Consider the following 25,834-nt stretch of genomic DNA (forward strand, 5'->3'; position numbering starts at 1 on the left):
GCTATAATAAAATTGACTCCTAATCCTAAATGAAAAACTAAGCCCCACTTCTAATCCCATTTTAAGGCTACAGAAATCTCCAATAGCTGGAGTTGATTGAGGATTCATTCCTTAATCAAATGAAAGAAGGTCAAAATCCGCTTAAACAAATGCAACCGATGATAAAAAATTACAGAATTTGACACGGTCAAAATTTGGATCTGAACTCACAAAACTCGGATCACCCCCATATAACATAAATATATCAACATATTCAACGCTTGTTTCGGTATTTTTCACTCGGAAATTAATAGTAGTGCATCAGTATGGAGAGGGCTGCAAATTATTACTAGGGTTACTATAGTAGATATAGGAATGCTGGGAATTACTGCAGGCCAAGCTGAAATTTTTGGGGATCATGTAATTGACAGGGCATTTGAACAGGGATTGATCGTAGGGCTGATAGACCTCCCGTTACCTGGGTGTACCATGTTGTCAAGAATAAGAATAAAAGAAGATCAGGAGTATTAAAATGCTGAACAAATGATCAAGTGACAGATTAAAAGAGTTACGCCTGAACAGAGTTGTAAAATGAAGAAAAAACTTGAAAAACAGAGGAAGATTTTGAGGGAATTTTTACTGTATTTTTCTGCTACTTTTAATTCATAATACTAGGCCTTTTAACATCACAAAAACAATGAAGCCATGCTTACATTAAATGCAAACCATACTTGATTGAGCAAAAGTACCAAAAATTATGGATCATCACACATTCTAAAGTTCAACTGCCTTGAATAAGTAAAAGACAAAAATAACCTCAATAGTTAACACTCCTCCGTTGAGGTTATTGTAGTAACACCAAGCTTAGTTCCTAAATACTCAAGTTGTGGCTTATGCAAGGCTTTGTTGAATATATCTGCAACTTGATCTTTGGAGGAGCAGTGAGTAATTTTAATGTCTCCAGATTTAACAGCCTCTCTGATTGCATGAAACTTAACACTGATATGTTTTGTTCGGCCATGGTAAACTGGATTTTGAGTGATGGCTATGGCAGCATTGTTGTCAATATGAAGCACAATCCCATTGTTCTGCATTTGTCCAAGGTCAGTGAGTAACTTCTTTAGCCAAATAGCTTGGTTTGAGGCATTTGAAGCTGTTATGTATTCAGCTTCAGCTGAAGATTGGGCAACTACAGCTTGTTTCTTTGAATTCCAACAAAAGACAACACTTCCAAGTGAAAAACAATAACCTGAAGTGCTCTTTGAATCTGAAATACTTCCAGCCCAGTCACTGTCCAAGTAACCAATAACATCACAACTTTGAGATTTCGAAAACCATAGTCCAAACTCTGCTGTCCCTCTAATGTATCTCAAGACTTTTTTAGCAGCCCTTATGTGAATTAACTTAGGTGATTGCATGAATCTTGATAGCAAAGAGGTAGAGAACATTATGTTAGGTCTAGTGGATGACAAATACAAAAGACTTCCAATTAAGCTTCTGTAACTAGTGACATTTACAAAATCACTAGATTCCTTGTCCTTAAACTTTTCATTGGCAACTAGAGGAATGGTCACAGTCTTGCAATTCTACATATTAAACTTCTTAAGCAAATCAGAAGCATATTTGCTTTGAGAAATAAAAATGTCATCCTCAAATTGATTAAACTCTATTCCCAGAAAATATGTCATCTCACCTAAGTCTGCCATTTCAAATTCACACTGTATATTCTCTTTAAATTTTGAAATGAGGCTTAATTCTCCTCCTGTCACTAGCAAGTCATCCACATACAGGGACACAACCATTTTTACTTTACCTTTTCCATACTTGACATATAGAGTGGATTCATTTAGGCTGCAAAAAAAACCTTGACTGAGTAGATAATTATGAATTCGGGTATACCAAGTTTTTGGAGCTTGCTTGAGGCCATAAAGTGCCTTATGTAATTTATACACTCCATCTTCTTTACCTTTCACAACATAGCCCACTGGTTGTTCAACATAAATGGTTTCATCAAGAACACCATTAAGGAAAGCCGATTTTACATCAAGGTGGTAAATTTTCCAATCTAAATTAACAGCTAAAGCAGTCAAAAGTCTGATGGTATCATACCTTGCCACTGGAGCGAAGGTATCAGTGAAATTAATTCCAAATTGTTATTGATATCCCTTCACCACTAATCTAGCCTTGTGCTTATTAATTGACCCATCTGGATTGTACTTGGTCTTGTAAATCCACTTTACTCCAAGCACTTTGTGATCTTGAGGCCTTTCTACCAAAGTCTAAGTTGAGTTTTTATTTATCATTTGAAGTTCATCATCCATAGCAGTCTTCCACTCATCACTTTGGACAACTTCTTCATAAGAGCTTGGTTTAACTAGTGCCATATTACAACTATTGTAAATGTCTTCGAGAGATCTCATTCTAGTTGCAGGAACATTCTCATCATCACTGGAATAAGATTCATCTTCAGACCTTTTATTAAGGTTGGGTCTAATTCCAGAAGGTTGTTCTGTCTCTTCATCAGCTTCCCAATTCCAAGCTGCAAGCTCACTGAATTTTACATCTCTGTTTATCATAACCTTTTTTTTTTTAGGATTATAAATTTGAAATCCTTTAGTAAGGCTGTTGTAACCAATAAAAATTCCTACTTCAGCCTTTTCATCTAGTTTTGTTCTTTTTTCCTTTGGTACATGCACATAACATAGACAACCAAACACCTTCAAGTGATCCATCTCTGGTTTGTTTCCATACCATAACTCATGAGGAGTTCTATAATTTAAAGCCTTGGTAGGAAGTAGATTTAACAAATATGCTGATATGTTTGAAGCTTCAGCCCAAAACTCCTTAAGGAGTTTTTTCTCAAACATGAGACACCTGGCCATTTCCAAGATGGATCTGTTCTTTCTCTTAGAAACTCCATTCTGCTGTGGAGTATAAGGGGTAGTAAACTGATGCACCACTTCTTCAGCACAACAGAAATCAGCAAACTCTTTAGAGGAATACTCACCTCCATTGTCAGTTCTTAATACTTTCAACTTGAAACTGGATTGCTTCTCCACTTCTGCTTTAAATTTCTTAAACAAATTCAGAACTTCAGTCTTTTGTTTCATAAAATAAATCCAGCAGAACCTTGAATAGTCATCAATAAATAACAAGAAGTATTTGCTTCCATTTAAGGAAGGAATGCTCATAGGTCCACACATATCTGAGTGCACTAAATTCAGTCTTTCAGAAGCTCTAGAGTTGCTGCTTGCAAAAGGAGATCTAACTTGTTTACCCAACTAACAAGTTTCACACACATCTTCAATCTCATCAACTGTTGGCATATTTAAAACTATTTGCTTGACATGCATTTGTTTCAAAGTTGAGTAACTGAAATGGCCAAATCTTTTCTACCATAATTGTGAATTAAACTCAACATGATGTAAAACATTGTCACACAATTGCATCCAACTTATTTCAAAATTTTTATTATGCATTTCAACTATCATCAATTCATTTCCTGCTTGATCTTTAATTGAGCATGATTTCTTTGCAAAATGCAAAAAATAACCCTTATCAACCATTTGACCAACACTCAGTAAGTTATGATTTATTCCAAGAACATAAAGAACATCATTAATGATTTTAGTACTTGTTTGAGTTGGAATATAAACAACACATTTTCCTTTAACTTCCAATAATTCTCCATTACCAATCTTCACTTTAGATGAATAGGAAGTATCCAAGTCCTGCAAAATTGATGCATTAAAGGTCATATGGTTCGAGCAACCACTATCTATCAACCATACTGACTTGTCATCTTGTTTTGCATAGCTAGAGGCAACAAACAGGTTCTCTCCTTCATTATCCTGCTTTTCTGCATTTTGAGCATGCTGCACTAGATGATTTCTAGCTTTGTTTTTTTGTAACATTCCTCCCTAGAAGTACTATCCATCGAAGGAGAAATGTTATGAATTAATATTTGTAGCATCTATTTTTTTTTCTTTTTTTTTAAAATACTTTAAAATAAATGCATCATTAAAAGTGTTTAGAAAGTATTCCAAGAAAACTGAAAATCTGGAAGCGAACAAAAGATGTATATACTCATATGAAAACTCATCTGAAAGCATCTGAAAACAAGGAGTAATCATATGCAACTGTACCATAATCTCAAAAAGTCAAAAGTCGATAAAAACATGCCACTGTATACATGTAATATAAACCAGAGATAACCTGCTCCAGCCGGATCTACCTACGCTGACCTGAACCTGCCTCACAGCTACCTCGATCACTTGTACCTGCAATCAGGAAAGAAAAGGGAGTGAGTGATAAGAACACTCAGTAAGGGGAAAAATTAAGTAAACTATCCCTTTTTCCTGTTCTAACTCACTTTTGGGACTCAACCTCACATCCTAACTTCTATAAGAGATTGAGGGGATAATTTAGTTCACTCTTTACTATTTGGGTCATACTTTGTCCCATCTGGTGTCTATTTAATACTTTCTGGAAGCTAACTATAGGGATTTAGCACTTTTCTAAGCTCAAGCTCTTTTTCTTTCACTACACTATTTCTGAATCTGAATTGAGCTCTATTGCGAGCATGCTCTACTGCGAGCGGACCCTACTAGGGGTCTATGTCCTACTACGGACGTGTCCTACTGTGGACGTGCCCTACTACGGGCGGTGTAGTGTAAAGTGCCCCCTCATAGTTTATAACATGCATGCGAGTCTTATATCTTACTAATTTCGCTTCCATTTAAATTTATTCATAACTCACCAGACATTACTCTTGGGACGACCCTTGAATCTTGAGTCCCAACCTTTTCTTACTTTTATTTCTTTTCTTTTTCTCTTCTTTCTTTTTTTTTCCTTTCCTTTCTTTTCTTTTCCTTTCCTTTCTTTTCTTTCTTTTTTTCCTTTCCAAACTGTGAAATACTGTTCACAGCCCTGTTCATTTGACAGGGCAGCCTTCTTTTTCATACAATTTCACAGTCCAAACGGTTCCTAATTCATACAAGCTATATATCGTTGAAAAGAGGATTCAAATTGCTTTCTAACAAGCTATAATAGCACTCATAATTCATTCAATCAGGCAGTCAAAACAGCAGATAAATTCAGTGGCAAAAACTGCCTCCCCTGTTTATTTGATAAAGCAGTCCTTGTGTTTCATGCAATATTTAACAATTCACATGATCCCCAATTCATACAAGCTATATATCATTGGAAAGAGGATTCAAAGAGCTTTCCAACGAGATATAATAGCACTCATAATTCCATATATAAGGCAGTAAAAACGTGAGATAAACTCAGTGACAAAACTGCCTCCTCTGTTTATTTAGTAAAACAGTCCTTTCGGTTTATACAATCTTTAACAATCCAAATGATCTCTAATTCATACAAGCTATATATCATTGGAAAGAGGATTCAAAGAGATTTCCAAAAAGATATAATAGCACTCATAATTCATCAGATAAGGCAGCCAAAACATGGGACGAACTCAGTGGCAAAAACTGTAAATATTATGCAACTTTCTGCCATAAACAAAATCACATACATAGACATCCCAAATGGCAAAACAATATTCCTCAACATCAAAATCAACATTTATAACCTAGATCTAAGGAACCAAAAGCTTAAAACATGTCACATATCAAAGATGATATCCCTTACCTTGTTTCAAGTCAAATCTTTGTAAGTTGGTTTCCTTCTCCTTGTTTTGTTTCCTTTATCACCAAGATCACTTTAAATCAATACCAAAACACACTAACACATTCACATAACATGCATATAAACATAGATGAAAGGAGAAGGAAGGAGATCTTTGGTTACCAAAGTTTCCAAGTGCTTCCTTTTCTTTTCTTTTCTTTCTTCTCTTCCAAACTCCTTCCAATCCTTCCTTATTTTCTTCAAGAAAACAAAGAAAAGTATGAAGAATGGTGGCTGCTGGAGGCTGCTGGAATATGGATGAAAATGATGAAAAGTCTTCTCTATAAAGCCTTATCTCTTTCTCTTTTTCTCTTTGTCTTTTTCCTTTTCTTTTCTTTTCTTTTTTTTTTTCTTTTTCTTTAGGTATATATATATATATATATGTATATAAAAAAACACACTCATACATATATATATTTAAAATGAGAAAAATCTCAAAACAAGGTCAAAAGACATAATTGCCCCTGAAATATACCTGAGGGTATTACATTTTTGCACACACGATCAATATGACCAAGCTGTCCACATAATCTGCATTTTACATTTGGCCGAAACCAACACTGATTTGGAAAATGCCCTTTTCTTTTGCAATGAGGACAAAGGTTGTATTTTCCTTTTTTCTCTTCACTTTTTGAAACTTCGCTGCTGTGTTTACCCTTTTCTCCTCCTTTCTCAAAGTAATTTTTCTTACTGGAATTATATCCAGATTTCTTCTCATACAACTTGGCATTAAAAGACAACATCTGTAACAGCTTGGTGTATCACAGACAAAGCTCTAGGTGCTTTGGCCACTTCATCCTCATGCATCCTCAACTGATTCAGAGTAGGATTCGGTCCTAAAAGAGGTGGTTCCCTTTCCTCCTCAACATATTGCCACAAGCCAACACCTCTCAAGTAAGCTTTCATCTTAACAGCCCAAATATGGTAGTTTTCTCCATTATAAACTAGAGGTGACATGGAAGAAGAAGATGTTGAAGCCATCAATTTCTAGAAAAAACACAGTTCAAGGAATTATTATTTTTTTGAGCCTTCAACCACGCAGCCCTTTAAGAACAATATCGCTCTGATACCATGTTGTCAAGAATAAGAATAAAAGAAGATCAGGAGCATTAAAATACTGAACAAATGATCAAGTGACAGATTAAGAGAGTTACGCTTGAGCAGAGTTGTAAAGTGAAGAAAAAACTTGAAAAATAGAGGAAGATTTTGAGGGAATTTTTACTGTATTTTTTTGCTACTTTTTATTCATAATACTAGGCTTTTTAACATCACAAAAACAATGAAGCCATGCTTACATTAAATGCAAACCATACTTGACTGAGCAAAAGTACCAAAAATTATGGATCATCACACATTCTAAAGTTCAACTGCCTTGAATAAGTAAAAGACAAAAATAACCTCAATATTTAACATACCAGAGGAGAGGTAAGAAGAGGAATTCATCACAAGCTAAGTACAAATAATGCAGTTATGTCCAGGTGTTGCACATAGATTTGAATATCAAGATAATGGCAAGATAACATGTTTTGAATATGGCAGCAAGATAATAGCAGATAGGCAGAAAAGTTCTAAATTGAATGAAGCTGAGAAGCAGGAGGATAATGCAATTTGAAGGTAGCTGCTGGAGTTATAAATAGAGAAGTGTTGGTTGTGTTTTCCATTAAGCAGAAACACAAAAACTAAAGAGGTTATTTGGGGGCTTAGGCCTAGGGGGAGGCTGAAAGGTTTTAGTCAGCATCCATTTGGTTTATTCTGGGTTCGGTTATTGCCTTTCAATTAGGTTCTGTCCTTTGGTTTATTTCACAATAAATTACAGAACACTTGGGGCTGTAATCTTGCTTATTGCATTCAACAAAAGTGATTTACATTCCTTTGGTTTGCATTTCATCGTGTGTCTCAAATACAAACAGTTTCCTCTGTTACATCAAGCCAAAACACAATCAATTATTTACAGCAAATTCCAGCAGGCCAATACAAAACAAACACAACAGCTTCCTGCATCAAGAGTTGGACACAGAGAAGCAATCTGAAGAGCAGAGAGCAGCAGACCAGGGAATCTACAAACCTGCAGCAGTCCAGGTATCCATCAAGGGCACATTAAGAGATAGAGAAGGGGAGATGGGAAGACTCAAAATTTTTAAGGATTTGCTGCAGCTACAGTACTCGTGTCACCACCCGCCAGTTTCATGCTTGGCAGAGGGCTGTCCCAACACAGAGACAGACACCTTGGATTCAACCTGTTTTCTTCTTGAGCCAAGCAAAGAAGTAGAAACAAAAGAAAAGAGAAAACAAAATACAGAATGTAGATGAACCATTAGAATGAAAGTACCAATAGGATCAACTATTGCAACTTCCAAGTCTTTGCAATCACTTTTATTTTTTTTTTTCAGATTAGAAGTTGAATGCCTGCACTCATTGCTTTCTCCATATAGAACTTGAGTTGCTTTATCCATCCAAACGCCCCAGTTGACTTGGAAATTGCGTACAGAAGACTTAGAGAACCAGCAGGAAATGAGATTTTACAGTATATCAAACTTTGGAGATGTTTTTGGTGGTCCTTTTGAAAATTCAAGAATAAGGGGTTGAAAAAAGTGTCAATCTGTTATAATCTTAAATGAAAAGTATGAGAGTTGAATCCTTAAGCAAAAAGTATATATTCTGATATGGAGTTAACCTTAGACTTTTTAATATTAATAGTTGACTTTTAAAGTATGATTCTCTTAAGATTTGTATTACGATCAAAGGAATTTAAAAAAAAAAAATACTCAACTATATCATTAAAAGGATAACCATGATTGGAATATTTGCAAAATATGAACACTGGTATGGCCATTTCAGAGCTCTCTTGCAAAATTTGAAGTTGCTCCATTCACCATTAGTTTACATATGTACATGCTCTCTTGCTTGAGCCTACAGATATTGCATATTACTTCTATAAACAGCAAAAAAATATGAGCTGATGTGCGTTGATGACATATTTTCACCATTCAACCCAAAAATCCAGAAACAAGAAACCAAAAATCTTAGCCACTGACATTAGGTGTGGTATTATTACTAACCCATTTGGCAGTCACAGAAATGGGTGAAGATGGCAATCTGATATGCTTCAACAAAGCAAGATTATCGCAATCAGATGGTGATGGTGGTGGGTGCATATTCTTTGGCATTTCATTATCACCTTTCTCGTCTCTGACATCCTCCAATTTCCATTCTCTATTTTGAATTCTCTTCAGTTCTTCCAAAATCACATCCATGGGCGGTCTCATTTCCTTGTTCTGTTGTAAACATAGATATGCCAACTCTGCAACTGAAGTTAACATCCTCTGAACTTCTTCATCAGATTGGTATCCTAGTAATGGATCGAACAGCTCTTCTATTGCGTGTTTCCGGATCCGGTTTATTGCTAAGTTTGCCAAATTAATCTCATGTCTGTGCCTGTTTATATCTACAGCAGGCATTGATGATATGAGCTCAACGAGAACAACTCCAAAGCTATATACATCACTCCTATCTGTTAGCTGATAACATTGATGATACTCAGGGTCAACATAGCCTGGAGATCCTTGTGGAGCAGTTGAGACATGAGTAACATCAGTTGGGAACAATCTGGAAAGCCCGAAATCCGCAACTTTTACACAAAAATTGCTATCAAGAAGAATGTTGTTAGTTTTCACATCACGGTGTATGATATCAGAAGCATGGAGGTATGCCAATGCACTAGCTGTTTCTATTGCAATCTTCATACGAATAGGCCATGTTAATGAACCTGGCTTCTCTAGATTACCATGGAGATGATCTGCAACAGTACCATTGGGAACATATTCATACACAAGAAGGAGACCCTGTTGACTGAACCGTGAAGTGCAGCCATAAAGGGATACAAGATTTTTGTGACGCAGACGTGTGAGTATTTCAACTTCATTCATGAACTGCTCAACCCTTCTGTAATTGTGCTCATATAAGCGCTTTACTGCAACCTCCCGCCCATCTCGAAGTTTCGCTGATTGAAAAGAATCAAATAGGCCATTCAGCAACCTGTCAACTGTCCCAAATTTTCTTTTCTACTTTCATTAAGCAAATTTATCTAATTGGTTCCAATAGCTTACCATAGTATACTGTTCCAAAGCCTCCATCTCCAAGTTCTTTCTCATGACTAAAATTGTTAGTGGCTTTTGCAAGTTCAGAGTAGGAGAATATGGGGACCCCAAAATAGGCACCACCCACTTCCAGCTCCGACCTTGAGGAGGGGTCAGAAGAACAGTCCCTTGAATTGAAGATTGTGGGATTACACCTTTGTTTCTTGCGACGCCAAATAATAAAAGACAGAACCGCAATTAGACCAGACCCTCCAACTCCAACACCTAATGATAAAAAAAGGGTAAACTTTTTTATCGGCACACTGTTTTTGTGGAAAACCATAAAAATACTAACCAAATATTTTTAATAGAAGCATATGCAGCCGAGAACTGTGGTTGAAGAGGTGTATTACCTAGTCCGAGGCCTAGCTTCATTGCCAAGTTTCCCTTTCCTACGACAAAAGTTAAAATATAAACAAAATAATGGTGTTAGTTCTGATAATAAAAACCATATGTGAGTATATTTATTTCATCCAAATCCTAGATATGATTGCACTAAGGAAAGTCAGAACTTCCCAAATGAGACTACTTTAGCTCTGAATCAGGGGTGGATTTGATCCAAGCTAGGGGTAGGCTTGAGTTCGGATTGAAGGCATAATGCCCCACTCAAGCTTGAGATCATTTGAGCTGGTGAACAGAGTCATTGGAGGGCTGCCGACAGTGTAAACAGTGTCATCGGAGCTCCAACAACTAGTCCAAGACATGAATTTGATCCAGTCCACCCCTACTCTTAATCCTGTTAAGGAATCGATCAAAATCCAGAGCGCAATTTAAGTAGAAACTAGAAAAGAGTTTGTATGGTTGCATGATATTAAAACTAAAGCAACTTAGTTAAATCTACTGTAAATTGGCAAGTAACCAAACAACATGAAAAGCAGCACAAACAGTAACCAGGAACCAGCCTGAGTACTGCACCATAATTTACGATACCTCTTCTTTCTGCCCCAGAACAATCAAAATTTCCCATTCTATCAGTTTGGCATCGCCCTCCAGCCAAAAAACAATCAAAGCATTCATTTGTTACATCCACTTGAACAGAGAATAAACTCGTAAACAAATCAGAATATTCAACACTTTTTGGTGTCTTATTCACTTGGAAGTTAATAAGTGAGCACTGAGGTGGAGCATTTTGAACATTATCAATTGGGTTTGTGTAATAGATATAAGAGTGCTGGGAGTTGTTGCAGGCACGACTGAAATTTTTTGGGATATTGTAATTGAGGGGGCATTCGTACAGGGATTGAATGAAGGGCACACGAAAAGAGAGAAAAGGATAGATGGGAAGAGTCAAATTTTTCAAGTAGTTGCGGCCGCAATTTTTCTCGAGGATTCCAAAAAGATACGGGTCCTTAATATTAATCATATTATCCTGTGAGATTGCTGAAACACTAAACCAATGTCCCTCCTTCCCAATCTGAATCTTTGGAAATTGTTCAGAGCAGTTATCTACAATCACCAATCCACAATCCGGATGCGACCGATTGGAGAAGGGGAAGCTGATATTGCCCAAGAAACCACAACGGAAACTTGGACATCTTGAATTTACCCTCTTCTCTTCTTCAGCAGAGCAAAAATGTAGAAGGAAAGAGAGAACAAAGAAAGTTATGGAAGAGAAGCGAGCCATTGGAGAATAGACTATGGGCATGCACTAACTTCGTTCATGATATAGAAATTTTTGTTCCTGCGTTCACTTTCTTTCCCGAAGAAAAGTTTGCCAGTCCTCCCAGACACGCCAGTTGACTTGGAAATTGCACCGGGATGACTTGAGAAAAAGAACGAAACAAGTGCAATTAAGGTCTGACAAAGACTACTTCTGTTAGAACTTTTCCACAATAAAAGCCTTGACAGTTGGCTACTGTACAGAAACTCATTAATGGGCTCCATGTTGGATTGCCCAATGTTTTAGAACTCTGAACGTCATTGAATTAGTTATCTCAGTGGTTTTTAATTCAATCAGTTTAATTAATCGATTTAATTTATTATTTAGTTATAATAAATTTTTTAAAAATAATATTTAAATAAATGACAAATTTTGCATTTTAATAGAAGAATTAAAACATCTCAATAAAATAATTAAATGAAAAAATGTCTTAATTTCATTATACAAAAATAAAAAAAACATTATCCTTCCAACCATTACCTACAGAAGAAATTTACCTTTTTACAGATTATCTAATACTACAATCATATGATATTTCAAAACTTTGAAGTTAACTTATTTTGTTATGAAATGTTAAAACAGAAGTTATTTCACATTTCATTAAGTAGTTATTTAAATGGATATGAAATGTCATTTTTTCCTTTTTTTAACTTTATTTTTTGTATTATATTTTTTTATAGGCCTTTGGAAATTGATTCAATTTAATTTAAAATAATCAAATTTTTTAAAAATAATCAAACTTTGATCAAACTTGATTCTATCAAGTTTAACTAGTTTATCAGGCTTATCGATTCTAATCAAATTTGATTGACTCAAAACTTAAATTAAGTTTCAACATAAATTAGATCAAGGTTAAAGTCAATTTCTAATTTAATCGGTTGAATTAATTGATCTGGTCAAGTTTTCGAAGCCTTGGAATTGAGACACGTATAGACAAGGGCCCAGAGAAGAAAAATCTTGAATGGCATTAACAAAACAAAATGGAACTTTTACTAAATAATTCACCGACTTTGGAGAAGTTTGTGGTGGACATCTGAAAAACGGTCAGAAAATGTTGTGAAAAAGAGGAAAGGGATTTGACGTACAGAAAAAAAAAAATCTGAACGTTGTTACCAAAGACAGATAAAAACAAATTACAAAGACTCAAATACAGGAACACAAGTTTATAGAAAGAAAACTCAATACGGAAAACCCACGTACATTGGAGAAAATTCCAAGACAAAATAAAAATGTTACAGGGTGATTAAGAGATTTCTTTGTTCTCTTTTGCTTCAACTCAAATTCTTTGCTCACTCGTTTACATATACTCTAACACAGTTTTTATAAACAACTTTAGCCGCCAGATACTTAGCACACACGCATTTCTATAATAAGTCATTTCTGAATTATAATAGGTCATTCCAATCCATCAGTTACACCAGATATGTTCGACTAGATGAGCAAATGGATAGATATCCAACCACTACATTTACTTAAAATGTATTTGAAAAAGATCCATACTATGAGATAAATGGTGGGCTACAAGACAACCTAATCTCTCTGATATCACCATATATCTCATTAAAAGTTCACTTTTCAAATCCCTACTTTCTAAATTCAAGTAACACCTTACAGAATTCAAATAGCTACTATGCAACAAACATGGTGGTGTCAGGGAGAAAGACCAATGTGAGCTCTCCAAAAAATGGGGGAAAAACAGAATATATCTTGAAAGAAAGGGAATTACAAGTTGGGGAATTGTCAATTCTTGAATTCAATAGACGGTATTGGAACACTGCAATTGAGGAGCAGACTTTCTGTTTTGAAAAGTCATTGAATGTGAAGTAGGGAATAGGGCAGAGAAAAGAAGTATGTAGAAGAAAATCTACTGATATTTCAGGAATCTTTCTATGCATTTTGAAGAGGCTCTTTGATGAAGTAATTATGAATCTTTCTTCAGTTTGAAACAGGTTCTCTTCTTTATCCATGTTTCATTTAGCAGAGGATTTAAATTCAAGAGGTGTTGAAACACCACAAGTTGTCATTATGATAAGACTATTAATTGAGGATAAAACAGACAAAGAGGTTGAATTCAAGGCTGGGCACACATTCGTACAAAACAGACAAAGAGGTTTCTGCACTAGCAAGCAAAACAATACCGCACCACAGAATCCATGCAATTCATACAAACAGACAGAGAGGTTTCTGCAGTAGCAAGCAATACAGTACCACACCACATAATCCTGTCTTACACAGCGATTTTACCTGCCAACTATCTGGAAACTGGTAAGGCTCCATTTTAAGATATCTCTCAGCCTGGGGATGTTTTGTGTTCTGCTGTCATTTTTAGCTACCTGTTCTAGAGGAGTTCAATAAACATGTGGAAAGCATGCATTCTTTATTTGTCATGCTAAGCTTGTGCAGGAGCTATGTGCTTATCCTTACAAACCCACATCCTCTAATTGAACAGGTGCAGCAACTAAATATTTACATGCAATTTTACTCGAATTTACATCCTTATCCTCAGGAACTGTTGAGTATCACTCATTGGGTGGTAATTAAGTTGTGTGGGTATGTAAGTCTCACCCCTTGAGTTAGCTTTTGGATGGGAAAAACCCAATAGTACTTTTGTGGTAGCCCAATCATGTGTATTAAAGCCTAATGTTTGCAACAATTCCATCCAAATCCATTGTAGTACAGGTCCATGTGAAGTTCCAACCTGATAACCTAAAGGCACAGTAGAGGGGAGGTTGCACCTTACTCCCCAGTTGGCCTGGTTTAGGAGGCTTAAATGAAGGGGTTCTAACCTGGTAACCTAAGGGCCTAGTAGAGGGGATGTTGTGCCTTACTCCCCGCTTGGCCTTTGCTCAAGAGAATTGGATGAAGGAGAGGTTTTATCAGGAGAGGTTTTATCAATCTTACTCACCTAATTCAAGAGAATCTTATTGTTGGTTGCATTTGAAGCAAAAGTAGCCTCAGATTTTTGTGTGAGTGAGAAAACAAGTCATTGAAGCTATGACGGAAGATGATAACAGGCTGATAGACCCTTCCCTCGTCCGCTCTCTACTGGGGTTTTATAGATTTAACGGCATATGTGTACATTAAGAAATACGTGTGGTTTAACATTTGTTCTCATTTTTTGCCATTCTTATTAACCATATATCAATAACAATCATGCTGGCAAGATAGCTAAATGCAGTTCCTATAAATGCAGGAAATATAGCTAGTAAAGAAACAAAAGTAAAACATGGAAAGAAAGAGTAGAAGTACCAGGAATAAGTCCTTCTAATTCACTGTAATACCTGTTCTTGCTGTCACTGAGCAATTAAACTTTCCCTCGCCATCAGTCTGGCATTGCCCTCCCTCCTTATAACAACTAAGACATTCTTTTGTCACATTTACTCCCAAGGCGAATGCATAAGTTGACAAATTGACATATTCAACACTTTGCCGCGTCTTATTCACACTGAAGGGAATATGTAAACACTGAGGCAGAAGATCTGGCAATTTAGCAGTAGGAAGATAGTAGAGAAATAAGTGTTTGGAGTCATTGCAAGCCCAACCGAAATCTTTGGGCTTATTATAAGTGAGAGGACATTGGAAAACGTTTTGGTTGTAAGGGATTTCAAAAGAGAGAAAAGGGGAGATGGGAATAGACAACCTTTTTAAAGATCCGCAGTCATGGCCGTCCAACTGATTTGGGTGTTCCTGGTCACGAAGGGTGACCATGTTATCCTGAGAGATGCTTAAAACATAAAACTGTGGCCCATGATTCCACAGTTGAATCTTCTGAAAAGTTTTGTCACAGTCATCTACTATGCATAAGCCACACTCGGGATGCGTTCGATTGGAGAAAGGGAAGCCGATCTCACCCAGTAAACCACAGGAGAAAGGTGGACATTTTGGGTTGATTTTCCTTTCATCTTGAGCCAAACAAAGAAGAAAAAGATAAAAGATGACGAAGAACACAACAGAAAACACAAGACGAGTCAGAGCCATTTCAAACTTTCTCTATATCATAATGTTTCTTCACTGTTCTTCTTCTCAATATAGAACCCGAGTTGCTTCTCCTTCAAAAGCAGAACGCGCCTGTTGACTTGAAAATTGCAGGGGGAGACTAGAGTTGGGAAACCCATTTTCATTGGTTAGCTAGAGACGAAAGTAAACCTTTGCAGCTGCCACTACAGTGTAAATTGATAAAAACAGATTGACTTTTCGGCAGCTTATTTGACTTTGACAGCCTTCAGATGAACGACAGCCAAGAAAATTCACAGTTTAATTGCCATAAAACGATTGCCCATCTTTCTCATTTTCACAGACTTCGAAGAATTTTTGGAGCTCCTGTGAGAAAAGTTTAGAAGATGGTGTGAAGAGGGAAAAGGGGTCTAACATGTATGAGAAAAATCTGATCCTGTATGAGAATAATTTTACCTTTATATGCTAAGGCTTCGGGTTGAAAAGTCTAACCACTGATTCGAGTAACCCATGCGAGACTTTGAGTCACCGCTATACAACAAGGTTAAATGTTCTCCTCCTAGGAAAAATCGAATGATCAAATAGCCTGTAACTGTACAGATGTTCTCTGCACGAAAGTAGTTAATTGTTCGTAAATCCTATTGAAAGAATACAAGAGAATGAACTAGAAATTTTGGGCTGAATAAAAAATAGTGAAGATTTAGCCTACCATCTTTGCAGTTCTGAATCTCACTTGGTGAATTACCTTTCTGGCGACACTGTTTATTCCGTCACCAACTTGAACGGGCTTAAGTTCAAACGGGCTTGAATCTACTCCATGATTAGATAGTAAATACTCTCAGGCAGTTTTACTCTAATTCACTTATCTCGAGAGAATAATGCAACAGTAGTTTTCTGGGTTGCATTTGCAGCACAAGAAACCTCGATCTTTCTGTAATTGGTCAGAAACAAGACCTTGCAGTGATGAAGAAAGACTGGATCGCATGGTAAATGAGAAAATAAGACCTGGAACTATGCAAGAGTCATTAGCTTATGTTTGGGCCTGTACAGCAATTTCCAGGCCCACAAGCTTCATATTTTGATTCAACTTATGAAAGTATCAACTCTATTAACATTACTGCAGTAAAGATAATGATCCCAACACTACAGACCGATGTGAAAATTGAACAAGCTGCGTATCCCAGATGGGAGCACATTGATGAAAATCTATCTTTGGAGGATTTAATTTGAAGGCCGCCTAACTATTTACTACATTTTTCTTTTTCGTTTTCATTAATCTTCTCTCCCACTAGGTGTCGGGCTTGTGCTGCCAAAAAAATAATTAAAAAAAATTTGTATTCAGTCCTACAAAGGTCAGTTGTAATTTAATTATATTCCCCAGTTGAATCTTCCAAGAGAATAAGTAATTTAACAAGAGGTTTATTTGTAATTACGTTGCACTAAATTCTTATATAAATATATTCCTTGCATTATTAGCTGGACCGCTTAGTATGCCTTTCTTTTGTGTAACTGTTTTTTATCTCCAGTTTGTTTTCACCCTATGACAGTTCTTAACAACCTACATTCTATCACTGAAAAAAGCACTTGAAACTATCCATTTATGATGATGAATTCAAGTTTTCATGACACAAGTCTCTCTTTGTTGGGACAATTTGGTACATCATAGTATTACAATATTACTTTAACAACTATGTTGAAGAATCTAGAAGTAATCTTGGAGGAGAAGATAAGAAAGGCCTTGGTGGGATTTGCAACAAATCAAGGCTGCTTTCCAACATATCCACCACTCTGCTCATTGTTGGCCTGTCTGAGGGGTTAGTTTGTATGCACCACAAGCTTACTATTATCATCTTTCTTATGCACTTTTTATCATCTTCATTTGAAATAGCATCCAATCCAAGCTCTTCATCTTCTTCAAGACATTTGTAAATCCAACTTGGGAAGTATATTTCACTACTATTATCACCTTCAACATTTTTATTCTGTCTTCTTCCTGTCATTTCTAAAATCATCATTCTATAGTTATAAACATCTGACTTGTGAGAGATCTCTTCAAAGTTTCTTGAAAATACTTCAGGAGCAATATAACCGATAGTCCCTCGTGTAGCTGCCATTGATACGATACTCTCTTTGTTGGGGTAAATTTTAGCCAAACCAAAATCAGATATCTTTAAACAAAAATCTTCATCGAGGAGAATGTTATGAGGCTTTATGTCTAAGTGCAAAATTCTTGTGTTGCAACCACGATGTAAATACTCCAACCCTTGAGTTATGCCTACTGCAATTTGGAACAATGTTTCCCACTTCAGCGGATTTTTTATGAACTTATCTAGAGATCCATTCAACATAAACTCATAGATGAGAGCTCTTCTATGACCTTCAAAGCAATAGCCTAAAAGAGTTACCATGTTGACATGGGCAGTCTTACTGATGCTTGCAATCTCATTAATAAATTCTTCACCATTACCTTTAAATTCAGTCAAGACCTTCACTGCTACATTATGACCATCATGCAACCTGCCTTTGTAAACAGCTCCATATCCTCCTTGGCGTACTTTATGTTTGAATGAATTGGTTATAATCTTAACATCAAAATAACTGTATCTTTTAAGCACAAGTGATCCATGGTTCCTTAAAAATTCCTTGATGTTTTGGTGACTCTTAGTTTTCTTGTTCTAGAAAACCATTGAAGTATATGGTGATGATTTGTAGATGCAAAAGGCTACAACTATCAACATTCCAGATATAGTGACTGATATAGTTGCAACTTATTGAAGAAAAGGAGTAGTTAGAACATACAGATGGGAAATTGTTATGACAAATTTAAATGGTTTAGAGGTGATAATTCAAACTTTTGTATAGATTTTAGCCTCTGCATCATATCTTAGACTGTTTGAGTTAAAGGTTGTGAGAGCCTTTGAAAAATTAATTCCATAGATGATATCAAGCTTCCTAGAAAACTAGAGTAAAAGCAAAGAATAAGAAATGTTTGACCCAAGCCCTTACAATTACTAAAATAAGAAATGGTAAAGTTAGCATGCCCATTGATTCACTGTTGAACCGTGACTCCACGTGCTTCAGTCAATTTAATTACGGATAAATTTGGTCCACTGACCAATATCTCACTTTAAAAGTAGACCCAAATCAAACCAATTATAGGTGAAACTTAACTCAAACCAAATTAAATTTGAGTTCGACTCAATTTGAGTTTACTTACAATTTTGAGCTAAACGTAAATTCAGCTTAACTCGACATTATAGATCATTAAAATGATATTATTTTGATGTATCTTAATTAAAATAATATCGTTTTAATTATTTTAGATCGAGCTTTCCCAAGTTCACTAGCCTGGAGAGCAAAACACCTATAAGTTTGAGCTCAAACTTGATAATACTACAACCCCTTGGTTCCAGCTCGCTTAAAGGGAGCGCGTTTCAAGTTGAGTTGGTGATCAAGTTCGAGTTCATTTGGCTCAAATCCAACCTGAGCCACAGGTCTCGGTTAGACGGGGTAAATTGGCTGGCTGGGGCGTTAAAACCATGAGAATAAGAAAAAAAATCAATACAATATTCGTTTAAAAAGGTATATTACCAATTCCAATGTGGAGCTTAAATCTCAATTTCCCATCCCCTGCAACAAGTTAATGGTTACATGGAATATAGATTAGTAAAAAGGTACGGATAAGAATAAGATAGAGCAAAACAATTATGTAAAATCTAGAAACCATTATAGATTTAGCATATGTACATTAAGGAATATGTTTTTGTTTTTAGTCTTCTCCATTTTTATAAACCATATATCAATCACAATCACGTTGGCAAGATAAAGATTAAGCTAAATGCAGTTGCAGGAAAAATGGATAGAAAAGAAAACAAAGTAAAACATGGAAAGTAAAACTAGTAGTATCAGGAAAGAGTCCTTCTACTTCACTGTAATACCTGTTCTTACTGTCACTGAACAATTAAACTTTCCCTCGCTGTCAGTCTAGCATTGCCCTCCTTCCTTATAACAATTAGGACATTCTTGTGTCACATTTACTCCCAAGGTGAATTCATAAGTCGACAAATTGATATATTCAACACTTTGCCGTGTCATATCTGTACTTTCGAAATTCGAGTAACCTCTAAATCGTCACTATGCAACAAACATGGTGGTGTCAGGGAGAAGGACCAAAGTGTGAACTCTCCAGAAATTTGAGGAAAAACAGAATAAATCTTTAAAAGAGAGGAATGTGCAAGTTGGGGCATTCTCAACTCTTGAATTCAAGAGACGGTGTTGTATGACAAAGAAAAGGCAGGAATCGATTTATGGAGAACTATATTTGGAGAATATGTTAATTTTAGAGAGGACAAGAAAGAATTCACTTCATTTCCAATATACACGTACCTATTTATACAAAAGTAGAGCTACAATTATGGACCTAAATTTATAAGTTTACTAACAGAATCTCATAACAATTGGGATATATACAGTAAATAGGAATAAATCACTTCCTAAATCTCTCAAACTGATTATTACAGGTCATGCCAACACTCCGCCTCAAGTTGGTGCGAAAATGTCTTTGATGCCCAACTTGTCAAGTGAGCTATGGAAGTTCCTACTCGAGACTGTCTTTGTAAGTATATTAGCAAGTTGATTTTCTGATCTGACAAATGGGAATTCAATTATTCCTTCCTCAAAGTTTTGTTTGATGAAATGTCGATCTACCTCAATATGCTTAGTGCCCTCATGCTGAACCGGGTTATGAGAAATCTCGATAGTAGCTTTATTATCACAATATAAGTTTATCGCTAAGTTTGGACCAAAACCCAATTCTACTAATAATCTTTTAAGCCACAGGAGTTCACACACGCCTTTTGCTATTCCTCGAAACTCAGCCTCGACACTCAATAATGCAACCACCTTTTGCTTTTTGCTTCTCCAGGTAACGAAGTTACCTCTGACAAATGTGAAGTACCCAGAAGTAGATTTCCTATCAGATACACTACCTGCCCAATCCGCGTCTGTATAGCCCTCAACTTGCAAACGACCATTTTTGGAGAACATGAGTCCTCTCCCTGGTGCTAACTTTAAGTAACAAATTATTCGAATTACAACATTCATATGCTCTTCAGTTGGATTATGCATGAACTAACTGACTTTACTGATAACATATGAAATATCGAGGCGAGTATGTGATAGATAAATCAATTTTCCCACTAAACGCTGGTACATCTCTTTATTTGTTGGTGCTTGGTGTGAGCATTCTCCCAGTGTTTAATTTTGAACTATTGGTGTGTCGGCTGGTTTGCAATCAAGCATCCCTATCTCAGTTAACATGTCCAATAAGTACTTCCTCTGTGAGAGAAATATGCCTTGTTTTGATCTAGCCACCTCAATTCCTAGGAAGTACTTGAAACCTCCTAAATTTTTCATTTCGAATTCGACAGCAAGATGTTTTTGCAACTTCCAAATTTCCTTAATATCATCCCCTGTAATTATCATGTCATCTACATAAATTATTAAGGCAGTCACTTTTCCCTGTTGTTGTTTTAGGAAAAGAGTATGATCCGAGTTGCTTTGTTGGAACCCATATTTTTTCATAGCCATACTGAAACGGCCAAACCATGCACATGGTGACTATTTTAGTCCATACAAAGCTCTTTGTAACTTGCACACTATCCTAGTATCTGATGAGGCATAACCTGGTAGGATGTCCATGTACACTTCCTCTTTAAGATCTCTATGGAGAAAGGCATTCTTTACATCAAGCTGATGAAGTGGCCAATCCAAATTTACAACCAAAGATAGCAATACCTGTACAATATTCAATTTTGCCACTGAAGAGAATGTCTCTTGATAGTCAACATCATAGGTTTAGGTGTACCCTTTAGCCACTAATCTCGCCTTATATCGCTCAATAGATCCGTCTGCTTTGTGTTTGATGGAGAAGACCCACTTACACCTAATAGTTTTCTTTCCTTCTGGCAGTAGAACAAGGTCCCATGTGTTGTTCTTCTGTAAAGCTTCCATCTCTTCTTCAATTGCCTGGAGCCATTTTGGATCCCTTAAAGCCTTATGGATTCCAGTTGGAATCATACAAGAAGACAAATCATCATTCAATTTCTTGAGTGGTTCAGGCAGCCTTCGAGTGGTTACATGATTAGATATTGGATACTTTGACTACTTTCCTTTAATGTCAGGTGAGTATCAAACTGGGGGCTTGCCTCTATTATGCCTGAAAGGTAAGTGATAACAAGTCATGGATGTATCCAAAACATGACTAGAGGATGAAGCAGGAGAAGTTACCTCAAGGATATTCTCATTAGAAGAATCATCATTGTCTGGTACATTGAGTAGAAGGGTTTCTTTATTGGTCGAATCATGAGGAATGTGGCATGTATTTATGGGCGTTCCTTCTTCAACTGTGGCAATATTTGTTACTGTACCTGGTCCGTTTTCATGCACCTCCACTCTGTTTTCATTCACCTCCGCTACATCACCTAAACCCACAATGTCCATATTTGGAATAGTCTCTGCATTAACCGGTGAAATATTTTCACATTCCCACCACTTTTGCTCTTCTACCCATATCTCCCCCCGAAGAGGAGAAGTTAATGTTGATAGTGAGTAGAAGTTTTCTGATTCTAAGAAAGTAACATCCATGGTTATGTAGGTTCGGTTAGTGGAAGGATGGTAGCAGCAATATCCCTTCTTATCTATACCATACCCCAAGAAAATACAATGAATAACACAAGGATCCAATTTGGTTCGTTGAGTTTTGTGGAGATGCACAAATGCAACACAACCAAATACCCGTGGAGAAATAAAGAGGATAGATGATAGTGTAACATGTTCTGATAAAACTTGTAAGGGAGTTTTAAACCCCAACACCTTAGAAGGCATGCGATTCATGAGGTGAACCGCGGTTACAACTACACTATCCCAGTGTCGGTTAGGCACTGTTGCTCCAATTAACAAAGCACGGGTTGTTTCCAAGATATGACTATTCTTTCGTTCTGCCACGCCATTCTACTATGGGGTTTTACTACAAGAATATTCACGTAGGAGACCATGTTGTTGAAAATACCTTCTAAAATCTTGATTTGCATATTCCCCTCCATTATCAGATCGTAGAATTCTGAGTTTGGTTGAGAATTGATTCTAAATCATAGCATGGAATGCATAAAACACCTTGAACACCTCGTCTTTGTTCTTCATCAAGTATAACCATGTCATTTTGGTACAATCATCTATAAAGGTTACAAACCATCGTACACCATGAACAGTTGTAATGGGAGATGGACCCCAAACATCCTAATGAATTAGAGCAAAAGAAATATTACTTTTATTATGACTAATAGGAAAAGGTACACGATGACTTTTCACTCAAATATAAGTTCCACATTTGAAAACTGAACAATCTTTATTGAGGAACAATTTCGGAAATAAATGCTTCATATAACTAAATGATGGATGTCCCAAGCGAAGATGTCATAACCAGATTTGTTTTTCTGTTGTATCAGTCACGCGGTTCATATGGTTGGTTTTGCCAGAGCTGAAATCATCTATATAATATAACCTCTCTCTTTTAGTACCACACCCAATGATCTTCTTCATGAGAATATCTTGAAACAAGCAAAATTTTGGAAACATTAGTGCCACACAATTCAATTCTTCAGTGATTTGTCCTACTGAGAATAATTTATTTGAAAAAGATGGTACTAAAAGAGTGTTGGATAAGGATATTAAGGGTGATAGCTTCACTGTTCCAGCACTCGTGACTGGGTACATGACTCCATTAGCATTAGAGATACTTGTCTTTTGTGGTTCTGTGTTTGTGACAAAATCATTTGGACAAAATGTCATATGGTCCGTTGCACCGAAGTCCACAATCCAGTCATCTTGTTTCTATTCATTCGAAACTAGTAAAGCAAAACTGTTACCTGAATCCTTGAAGTTAGTTGTTTGTTCAAGTTCAGATTCCACAGTTTAAGCTAATGATAATTGCGATCCAGTACAAGCCATTGCTACCCGTGCAGTTCCTTCATTGGATTCCTTCAATTCCCTTTGTTTTCGAGCCTTAAGTTCATGCCACCAGTAGGGATAGCCATGCAACTTAAAACAGGTTTCTCGAGTATGTTTCGAGTTTCCACAATGAGAACAACCACTTCCTCCATTCTCAATTTGGCCTCTAGCCTTATCTGGAGTATTTAATTTTCCACTGCCAGATACAGAGGACCTCTGTTTCATTACTCGGAGTTGAGGAACAATTTTAGCACCTCTAGAAACCATAGCAGTAGTAGTAATATTATTATTGTGTGAGAGCATGACTGATTGTCTGATATCTTCTCGTCAGACATAGGCATAGGCTTGTTCTACTATGGGAAAGGGTTGGAGTTGCAGGACATCACTCCTGATCTTGTCTAGTCTATCATCTAATCCATCAAGGAAAGCATAAACCCGATCTTCTTGAATGATAGTATTATACTTCTGTATGTCACCTACACATTCCATGGGATTTGGGCAATGAAAGTCAATCTCCCTCCATAGACCTTGAAGGTCATTGTAGTACATTTCAATGGGTTCTCCATTTTGTCTCATTCGTGATACTTTTCTCTTCAAGTTATAAACTTGGGATTTGTCATTCCCATCAAAGTATGTTGTAGCAATAGAGTCCCATACTTGTTTGGCTGCTGGGAATCAGATGAAATTGCTTATCAATGAGGGGTCCATCGAATTGATCAACCATCCTTTCACCACAGGGTTTTCTGTTCTCCACTTTCTGAACATAGGATCATGTGGTTTTGGTTGAGGTAAGTCACCATTGATATATCCTAGCTTGTCTTTGCTTGAGATATACATCTCGACAACTTGGGACCAAAACGCATAATTCGTTCTGTCAAGTTCGATCCCAATCTGTGTAGCTGCTGGATCGCTTGTCGCTGCTAGAGTTTGGATCTGGTTCTGAGTCAAGACTTGAGTCATTCTTGTAGTCAGATCTTCTAGGGGAGCAGCAGTACTTTGCTGTCCCTATTCTATCAGATCAGTTGGGTCCGTCATCTTCTACAATCTAATGGTTGCTTATTATTGCAATAATAAGATCTTAATTTGTTAACAAGCCAAGAGATTCCAAGGATCTCCGCTCTGATACCATGTTAATTTTAGAGAGGACAAGAAAGAATTCACTTCATTTCCAATATACACGTACCTATTTATATTAGAGAAGAGCTACAATTATGGACCTAAATTTATAAGTTTACTAATAGAATCCCATAACAATCGGGATATATACAGTAAATAGGAATAAATCACTTCCTAAAATCTCTCAAACTGATTGTTACAGCTCATGCCAACAGAATAAACTACTAATTTTTTTTTTCTTCCTTTGTCCTCTCTGATCTTTCCTTTAATCTTTTTGTTGTCATAAATATCGGTTCTTGCCTCTCGTTTCCCTGAGCTGAAAACACTAAGAAATTGTGATCTGCTGCCTTCCAGTTGGATCTCTGCAGCCTGGTTTTGTTGTTTAACTTAATTTATGCCCCCTACCTCTATTATTCTCTTTTGTTTACATTATAAACTAGTGGTATTGACAAAATATTTTTAGGTATCCAATCTACAGAATACCAACAGGACCAACATTGAAAGATCTGGATGCATGCTTTTTGACATATCATTCTCTTCATACTCCAGTAGGAGGTAAATGTAATGCTTCATTGTTTTTCCCATCTATTTTAATGTACTTTTCCATGATTTTTGTATTATGAGAATACAGTGGATCTTTATGTCCACTGTTGTACGCTTTGGTATTCTGTGTGTTAATTTATCTAGATGGAGAAGTTGTTCGTGTCAAGGCTAATGTTTGAAGCCAAAGATTGTTACTGGCCTTCTCATTAAATTTAATAATGCATGTGTGCGTTGCTGTTGTTATTTTAATCTTATGTTTTGAAATACAGCTATGGACTCAAAGCCATTTAGTATGGAACATTTTCTTTCCTAATCTTCTAGTATTAGAAAGGGTGAAAAAGTGTCGTAGTTGGGGTTGAATAAGAAGCTTTTCTGTATTTAAGGCATGCATTTAAACTATTTCGCTGCTATTTTGTCTGTTCTCTGTTTAGTATTATGATTTATTCCTGAGATATTACTGCCAAATGAAGATTTTTCGAAATTTTGATGGTTCTGATTTATCATATCTTACTTTCGCAGTTCCACAAAGTGAACAAGCTCCAGCTGTGATATATCCCAACGAGATTAATGGTGTCACTATGATGTCTGTACCTGTTTTTGGTCTTGCATCAAACAAGTTTAAGGGATGGCTATGAACCCCTACTGGGGGATGTGAGCGACAATTAGTGAACTCCCTCTTGCAGGCTGCTGATGATTGGTTGAGACTGCTTCAAGTTGATCACCCAGATATCATATTTTTCTGCCGCAGATG

The 25,834-nt window shown here is 36.4% G+C and overlaps 1 protein-coding gene across 5 annotated transcripts in view; it reads right to left on the minus strand.

The window, feature by feature from the left end:
* Positions 1-8,508: 8,508 nt before the first annotated feature.
* Positions 8,509-25,834, minus strand: part of LOC123216888 (LEAF RUST 10 DISEASE-RESISTANCE LOCUS RECEPTOR-LIKE PROTEIN KINASE-like 1.1) — a 53,922-nt gene continuing 36,596 nt past the window's right edge. The window contains exons 1-6 of one of the 5 annotated variants that reach the window (XM_044637535.1): positions 16,163-16,374; positions 15,874-16,024; positions 14,745-15,783; positions 10,157-10,195; positions 9,774-10,028; positions 8,509-9,667 (exon numbers count right to left, since the gene is read on the minus strand). In XM_044637535.1, coding sequence (XP_044493470.1) covers positions 8,691-9,667; positions 9,774-10,028; positions 10,157-10,195; positions 14,745-15,441 — 1,968 coding nt within the window. In that variant the 5' untranslated portion in view covers positions 15,442-15,783; positions 15,874-16,024; positions 16,163-16,374 and the 3' untranslated portion in view covers positions 8,509-8,690. Of the gene's footprint in view, positions 9,668-9,773; positions 10,029-10,156; positions 10,196-10,733; positions 11,696-14,744; positions 15,784-15,873; positions 16,375-25,834 lie in introns of those variants that run through there. The other 4 variants (XM_044637533.1, XM_044637534.1, XM_044637532.1 and 1 more) reach the window with 4 other exon arrangements.

The sequence above is a fragment of the Mangifera indica genome, chromosome 5, assembly GCF_011075055.1.
Source record: "Mangifera indica cultivar Alphonso chromosome 5, CATAS_Mindica_2.1, whole genome shotgun sequence".
In the NCBI taxonomy this organism is placed as follows: domain Eukaryota; kingdom Viridiplantae; phylum Streptophyta; class Magnoliopsida; order Sapindales; family Anacardiaceae; genus Mangifera; species Mangifera indica.